The 8705-nt window shown below is 37.8% G+C and overlaps 1 protein-coding gene across 7 annotated transcripts in view; it reads left to right on the top strand.

Moving 5' to 3' along the window:
* The window catches only part of BARD1 (BRCA1 associated RING domain 1), a 94498-nt gene extending 86538 nt beyond the window's left edge, over positions 1 to 7960 (top strand). For 3 of the 7 annotated variants that reach the window (XM_023731265.1, XM_023731264.1, XM_023731263.1), the window contains exons 11-12: positions 2336 to 2433; positions 3510 to 7957. In XM_023731265.1, coding sequence (XP_023587033.1) covers positions 2336 to 2433; positions 3510 to 3842 — 431 coding nt within the window. In that variant the 3' untranslated portion in view covers positions 3843 to 7957. Of the gene's footprint in view, positions 1 to 2335; positions 2434 to 3509 lie in introns of all 7 variants that reach the window. The other 4 variants (XM_023731267.1, XM_023731268.1, XM_004376286.3 and 1 more) reach the window with 2 other exon arrangements.
* Positions 7961 to 8705: the final 745 nt, after the last annotated feature.

Here is an 8705-nt window from a genome sequence, read left to right as displayed (position 1 = left end):
TCTCCCTTGCTCCCGAAGGGATGAGACCAGTGGAGTATCTTAGATGGCCGCTCACAGGCTTTTAAGACCCCAGACCCTACTCACCAAGGTAGAATATAGAGCATTGCCTTTATCAGCTGTGTTATGCCAATTGAGCTAGATGTTCCCCTCAAGATAATTTTTATAGGTCAAGAGGCTTTCTCTAGCTCTTAAAAAAAAAAAAGAATTTATTTCACATGCAATCCTCAGACAATACTGGTACATGTAGCAGATGATCTTTTGGTTTGGGGCTATCCTTCAGTTCAGAAAGCGGCCCTTTGACAGGCATGTGCATGGATCACAGGCCTAGTAGGTTGTTCTTCTGCATTGACTTCATTCCACTGTTGAATCATGTAGGGATCAGCTGGATAGAATTTTATTTCCGACATCTTTCACAGGTTTTTCAAAATACTGTTAAATCATATATTTCCAGCCTATATTACAAATTCTCAACCCCAAGTATATTTTTTCGCAGTCATAAATTCTTTCTGATTAAGTTTCATGGCATTAAATGTCGTTAGATGTTAGATACAGGAGGTAGGTAACATTTTGATATCCACAAATAGGTTGAAATAGTTACAAATTTAGACTATAACTCTGAGCTCTTACAGGTGCTGTGTCATTGTTTTTGATTTGTGTGGATAAAATTCCTTAACATTTACATCTTTAGTGAATTTTATAAAATCTTTTTTATATTAACAGCAGTAGACAATGAGTGAGTGAGGAGACCTGAGCTGTTGTCCCGGCTTTGCTAATATTCTCTGTGCTATAAAGCGCCTGTTCCATGCAAGAGCAGAGTAAATGTTGGAGGAATGCAAAAGTGAATAATGTATGATTCCTACAATCATAGAGTTTCCTCAGTGATAAAACTTAGGTTATTGAACAAAGTAATCTCAAAGACCAATAACAAACAGTGGGTAGGGTTTCTTTTTATGATGAAGATAATTTATTACAGTTTTCAGCTTCCAGAAAACTTCAGTTTTTCCACAGTAGCCCTGTGAAACAGGTGATACGGTTATCTTCCCTTTTTCTTTTCTTTTCTTTTTTTCCCCATAGGCAAGGGAACTTAGTCTCAGTGAGTTTAAGTAATTATCCCAAAGTAGGTAATTGGGATAGCCGAGTCATTTGACTCCAGATCCCAAATTTAGTTTAGTTGTACATCATCACAACAAGTGCTTGCTATACGTATGTGTATAGATGTAGATACGTTGTTGGGTGCCATCGAGTCAATTTTCCACTCATAGCGACCCCATGTGACAGAGTAGAACTTCCCCATAGGGTTTTCTAGGCTGTAATCTTTATAAAAGCAGATCTCTAGATCTTTTTCCCACAGAGGTGAATTGTGTTGATTCAAACTGCCAACCTTTCAGCCAAGTGCTTAACCATTGAGCCACCGAGGCTTGTATGTACATGCCATGAATTCTTCCTTGATGATGACAGGCAGTATTCCAAGACCAGGCTTCTAGATTAGGCTGTGTCCTCCCATCTATTATTGGCCCTGGGTATGCCTGAGGGCTCACTTTATTTCTAGACCTTTGCCACACAGTTGATACTGGCTGCCAGTGAGTGGCCCTGCAGCTGGAGGGCTTCCCAACCCAGGAGCCAGTTAATGGAACGACTGTAAACAGTGCCAGGTTGGACTATCTCTGTTACTGTTGCGTTTTAACCTGAACTGTGAGCCGTTATCCAGGCCATCAGAAAAATGCTATTTTTCCTGCAAGACCCAACCTACTCATCTCTAGACTCGGGACTTCAGTATCTGTGAAATCCGAAATGGTTCTCCGGCTCTCCTTATTGTTTATCTTAACAAGTACTGTTGAGTCCCTGTTGTGAGGCCAGCTGAGCTAGGTGCTGTGGAATAATTTCCTTAATGTCATTATTGAAAGTGTAACAGGAGATTAGGCACATGACTGCCAAAATGAGTGGTGCAGGCAATAGGTGCTCAAATTCAGATTACTGTGGCTGGACTTGATGGACTTTTTATTCATCTAAATTCTAGTAATTGCTGAATAAAACCATTTATTTTTATTCTTGTGTTTGAAATAATGTATTGGTTTAGGTTTTCTCAGAAAGGAGACCAAAATTACAATTAATGTTCAGTACTCAATCCTCTGAAGGAGGGATTTCTTAGCTCTTCCCTCCGGTTTTATTGTTATTTTCTTTTTGTGTAAATAAGATTTCTGTTTCTATTTCCAAACAATAGGAAGAAGAAAAAACATTCTATTTTAAAACACTTGGGTGAATTGTGTAATTTCAGTGATAAAGGGATAATACCACTTGATATTTATTTTGCCTTTCTTTTTTTTTGTTTGGTCAGGGGTGAAAGCATGTCTACAAAGAAAAGTATGTGAACAGGAAGAAAAGTATGAAATTCCTGAAGGTCCTCAGAGAAGCAGACTCAACAGAGAACAGCTGGTATTTTTCTTTTGATACTACTTTCATTGTTCTTAGTATGACTTAATATTATCGCCGTCAGGAAAGACTGCTCCTGCCCTTTCAACAAGTACAGGTGACTGATTAAAATTTTAATCGTGCTTATTTCAAGCACTTGATTCTGAAAGATGATCACGATGAGCAGTAAAGTCCAGAAGGCAATAATTTCATACTGTTAATGGATTTTTGGCATCTTGAACATTCCCATAAACCTTTCAGAAGCTGAGGTGAGTCTCAGATACAGGAAGTAGCTGGAAAGAAGACTTTACAGCTGCTGCTCGGATTTAGTTACCATATGTCTTTATTGCCACATATTGCAGTTTTAACAGATAATATTCCATTATCCGGTTGATATATAAGCATATTAGAAATGATGGGGGAAAATTTCTATAGAAGGGAATTGTGAAACTTTCTCTCTTTTTTAAAGCTCACAGAAGTGTGTTTCATAGCTAACTGGATCCTTAGGCATGGCTTTATAATCTGTTGTACTCCAAACAATATATCTCTGGAACCTAGAGGCCACAGTCCCACCATGGCTGCCCTGGAGACCTTTAGTTGCTAATACCGTATAAGGACCTGAATATGTATGGGTGGTACTGGATAAAGGTCCACAGGAAAGCTGCTACTCTTGTAATTTAATTCAGTTTAGCCAGGTGCCCTTGAAGCATATTTCAGATAGTCTAGGAATATTTAGTGTATATATACTCTAGGAACATGTACTCTAGTACATTTCAGATACTCTAGGAGTTCTTGGGGCTTTAAGTCCTGACAAATATGAATAAGCATTCTCATAAAAGAACCTTATGAACAGTTTTTGTGTATTGTTTTTCTTGGTACAAAACATACCTTTAAATTTTGAGAGAGTGAAGAGAACCCAGAGTGTTGACTGAATCTTCGGGAAATAAAAATTGTAAACTGGAAAGCCTTATTTGCATAAGTACTTTTCTTGATGTTGTTTCTTAACTACTCTTGATTATTATTTTTATTGCCATCATTCATATGCAGTGTTTTAAAATATTTTGATCTGTTTTCAGCAAGTTTTTCTCTTGTTATTTCAGTTGCCAAAGCTGTTTGATGGTTGCTACTTCTACTTTGGGGGAACCTTCAAGCACCATCCAAAGGACAATCTAATGAAGCTGGTCACTGCGGCCGGGGGGCAGATCCTCAGTAGAAAGCCAAAGCCAGACAGTGATGTGACTCAAACCATCAACACTATTGCATACCACGCCAGGCCTGATTCTGATCAGCGCTTCTGCACGCAGTATATCATCTATGAGGATTTTTCTAATTATCGCCCAGAGAAGGTTCGTCAGGGCAAAGTCTGGATGGCTCCTTCCAGCTGGTTTATAGACTGTGTGATATCCTTTGAGTTGCTCCCTCTTGACAGCTGAATACTGTACCAGATGAACATTTCATTCTGAACCTCTGCAGTGTGTGAGAACCCAGCCACTGTGCTGCTTTGATCATTCACTTCTTGTGAATAGGTAGTCATTTGTGTATTCTTCTTCTTTTGAATTTAAAAAAAAACCTTCTTCCAGATTATGAATTGATTCTGTATTTACCACTTAGATGCTGGGATTGCCTTGAAGGATTTTTCTTTTTATAACGTATATGGTTTGATTCATCATGTCTTTCTATTCAGATGATTAGCTATCAAAGATTAATGAGAGGGTATCAGATCTATTGGTTAAATATACAAATGGTATTATTGTTTCATCCTTTTAATGTTCTTTGATGAAAAATATTTATAACTGCCACCAGCAAAATACTTCATATCCTTTAGTGAGCAGAGAATATTGTCAAATAATTTATTCTGGCTTTATTGTTATTTAAAGTAGAGCACCTGGTCTAAGTATGCCACCATTGTGTAAAATTTTGCCCCGTCTACAATTGTCTTTGCCTTACATTGTATATGTTAATTTAGTTTCTTATAAGAGTTTACTTGGATGTTTCTTCCTAAATTTTTGTTCTTATTTTGACCTTGCCCATACATCAGGAAATCATGATTTGAACTTTAACATTATTATTCTTTGGTGGTGAAAATCAACAGTGGGCTCATGGTACCTATTTTTATTATGTACACTTGCTTATTGTTAACTACCAGTTTATAACTGTGTTTATCTAAAATATATATACTTAGAGCATTTGCTCTAACACACTTTAGTATCAGTATTTTTTAGAGCTTCCTACACTAGCAAATTATTAATTAAATGTCAGTAAATTGGGAAGTAGTCTTTTTCTGGTCAGCTTTGCTAGGCATTGTTAAACTACTTTTTTGAAGGCCCTAGTTTCTTCTTTTGTAATTTTTTTTGTTTTGTTTTTTAGATTTTAGGTTAGTGTGGAGGCAATAGTTGGAGATTACTTGATTTAAAGCAGATTTTTTTCAGAACATACCGAAGGCTACAATAGAAAGTGTGGAGGTAGGAGCTGGAAGGGCTTACCCCGACCAAGACAGAGAAGGCAGCAGAGTAGTGGACAGGACACCACCCTGACAAGGGGGAGATCTGGGTAGATTATTTTGGTCTGAGTGTTCTCATTTGTGAAGTGAGAATTGATAGATCCTTTTCAGTCTTCTTTTTTTTTTTAAGAAGCAGAAGTCTTTAAATAAATCTTTTCTAGAAGTCGAATGTAGTTATAATATTAAATATGTGAGGAGGAGGATCTGTGAGACCTTTTAGTATAGTTCCCTGTGGGCCAAAGAGGACAGTTGGATACCCACTGGATTAGACAGTCCCTAATTTTAAAGTACTGTGAAGTTAATCACCATTTTGAGATCCATTTATTTGAAAGTCTGTGATTCTGCTGATCATTTGAAAATACGTTAGATTTTAGTTTCTTCTTTTGCCGTGTTATTTTTCTGTATTAAGAAATAGAATATGTAAACAAAAAATATACTACTATTGCTGACCTTCCTGGGTGAAGGAGCTCTGAAACACGATGTACAACCCGTAGTGTGTGTGTCCCACATTTCACTCTAATGGAGAGTGATGAACGCCATAGCACCAAACAACTCCAAGGGTTTAGATAATGTCTGGATTAAATAATTTAAGACTCCCTGGGGTTTGGTTGTCATTTCTGATTTACAACTGATTTTTAGTCACTCTGATTGTCTCATAGGTCATGTTCCTAGACAGGTGTGTGTCTGCTCCTCTGATCTGAATCTCTGTTTCCAAAAACACCTTTGGGGTTTCTTGCTCCCTTTGTTTCATTCGTTTTCTTGGTTTACCCCTCTCTACTTTGTGTTCTTTGCCATCATTAAGCAGTTTCAGTTTTGTCTCTTTAAATATTTATTTTGACAGCAATTGATTTATGTAAGCTCTTGAAACTTGGGATTGCGCTTTCTGTATTGATATACTTGTAATTATTTTCATTTCTCAGTCATAAGATTCAAGTTTCCTTTTTATTTACCACAAATCATTAAAGTTACTGGTTTTTCCATGTATCTGTGTCTTCCATAGAAGTGGTTTATTCTGTGCTATTGAAGAATGACACTCAAAAAGATTTGTGAGGAAAATTTTTCAGATAACAAAAGCCTATCTCTTCAAATACTAATACTTTTTAAATTATTTTGGTTAGAAATAGTTCTAAAGCATATTGGATACTTTATTACTTAAAATAAGTTATTCTGAATACAATGTAACTTGGTATTTCTGAGTCATCATTAAGAGCAGCAATTTTCAGTTATTACACAGTGATCCCTTCATGGTTCTGTTGAAGTCAGATTGTGGCTTCTCCCAGCAGCATTTCACATGGATGTTTTCTAGTTCTTCTGCCTCCTTTTTGTAATCTTTTCCTCTCTTCTGCCTGAGAGCTGTTACTTTTTATCTATCTCAACTAATACTTTACCCTGTCTTTTAATTTTTTCTTCTTTGGACTTACCAAGGAATGAAAAAAACTGAATAGCAAGTATATTAGAAATACAACTGATGTAAAAAAATAAGCAATGTGTGAGGGTTTTAGTTATTCACTTAAGAGTTAAATAGTTGCATTTTAGTAGATAGAATTTACCGTTTATTTCATCTGCCTGAATTTCTTTTGGGCCTGCCTACTCTGTGAATATAGCAGTTAAGTGAACTCTGCTGCATAGATGAGGATTATGTTTTGGGAAGTTTGACGTTTTCTGTGGGAGTAAAAAGATGAGGGGCGTCCCCCTGGGCGGTGCAGAAGGTTCAGAGCTCAACTATCAGCCAGAAAGGTTGGTGGTTCACACCCACCCAGAGGTGCCTTGGAAGAAAGGCCTGGGGATCTACTTCCAAAAGGTATGGAGTATGCACTATGGAGTGCAGTTCTATTCTGCACACATGGGGTCACCATGAGTCGAAATCTATGTGACGCCAGCTGTTACAACTGATAAGAAGATGGGGAGGGGGCATATTAATTGTTACATCTTCCATGGGTCGAGGTAGAAAAAAGTCAGTTGTGTCCTAAAGGTTCTATGGACCTCTTTATAGTCACAAATGACTATTCTGTCCCCTAACCAGAATACATTAAAATGGCAGAAGATAATGCTACTTTAATAACTAAGTCACTATTTTGTTTGACGGTGGATTGAACTACAAGTTATGAACTTAAGGTTTGTCATTATAAGTCAATTCTTTCCAAAGATAAGTGCATCAGACCACCTAATAAATGGTGAAGATTGAGCAGTCCATTTAAGAGTTTTAATATTCTTTAGTCAGCTAATAATCATTATGTTTGGCCTTACTACTTAAGCTGCATTTGGTCTTATGAATAAGGGACTGTTGATGATCAGGGTGCATCTTTGAATACCTGTCAGTTTCTACTAGAAGAGCACTGTGGGAGAAGTGGGAAAAGCACTAGACTGTTCAGACTGAATTGTCTTAATGGGTTAATGGCTAACATCCCAGCCCCTTAGCCCCAGTGCTGATCAGAATTCCTGCCTAGGCCACTATGATGAAGGTCAATAAGGCAGAGAGATCAGATAAAGACACAGGAAGGCATGATCTCAGCACAGGCTTTGAAGTCAGCCATCACTTTACTAGTTTATATACCATCTGGGTTTATATACCATCTCTTTACTAGTTTACCTGATCTGTGCCTTCAGTTACAAAGGGGAAATACCGTGCATCTCACATTTTACTTTACTTTAAATATCAAGACCGCTTAGCCCTCCAGGCTTAAGTTACTTCAGAAACACTGGCCCAAGTTCTCCTGTCAGCATTGTGTCCCAAACTCTTCCTGCTCCCCCAGTCTGAGCCCTCCTGCTGTGTGACCTTGGGCAGCCTCACTTTACACATCTCTAAAATAAAAGGAGGTAGACCTTTTCTGCCTTTAGTTCATAATTTGTTAGGCTCTCATATTTTCATTATTAATGCTATACCAAACCAAACCCATTGCCGTTGAGTCGATTCCAACTCACAGCAACCCTATAGCTACAACTTTGTCAAATTCCCCATTTGCCTGCTGGCTAAAATAATGTTGCGTAAATATTCTGCCATGAATGAAACATAAAGGTCTTTTTATGAATTTTACTGATACAGCTACCTTTGAGTTTTTAAATAACATGCTTACAAAAGTATTACATAGTGTCTTAGTTATCTAGTGCTGCTGTAACAGAAATACCACAAATGGGTGGCTTTAACAAAACATTTTCTCACAGTTTAGGAGGCTAGAAATCTGAATTCAGGATGCCAACTCTAGGGGAAGGCTTTCTCCGTCAGCTCTGGGGGGGAGGTCCTTGTCTCTTTTGAGCTTCTGCTCCTGGGTAATCTTCATGTGGCTTGGCATCTCCCTATCTCTGCTTGCTTGCTTATTTGTTTAATCTCTTTTCTATCTCAAAAGAGATTGACTCAAGACACATCCTACACTAATCCTGTGTTCTTAACAAAGACAACCCATTCCCAAATGGGATTATAACCACAGGCATAGAGGTTGGGATTTACAGCACGTTTTGGGGGGACACAATTCAATCCATAACACAAAATTACTGTGGAAATTTTGCAAAGTATAAAAACACAAGTAAGAAAATAATTCTATAATCCAGAGATCATAAACTGACAAATTCTGTTTGGCCTTCATAGTGTTAAATGTACTAAATGCTGTCGAAAGGACTTGTGAGCTCCATTTTCTCACAGTCCCCACGAGCCTTTACTCCTAGCTCCCTTCCATTTTACTCATTTACTCTGGCCTTTGTGGCTTGGAGCCTGGCTTCTAACCAAAAGGTCGGCAGTTCAAGTCCATCAGCTGCTCTTTGGAAACTCTATGGGGCAGCTCTACTCTGCCCTTATAGGGTT

Source organism: Trichechus manatus, unplaced genomic scaffold, assembly GCF_000243295.1.
Source record: "Trichechus manatus latirostris isolate Lorelei unplaced genomic scaffold, TriManLat1.0 scaffold00041, whole genome shotgun sequence".
In the NCBI taxonomy this organism is placed as follows: Eukaryota; Metazoa; Chordata; class Mammalia; order Sirenia; family Trichechidae; genus Trichechus; species Trichechus manatus.
The sequence above is the reverse complement of the archived record's forward strand: the minus strand, read 5'-3'. Positions and strand labels throughout refer to the sequence as shown.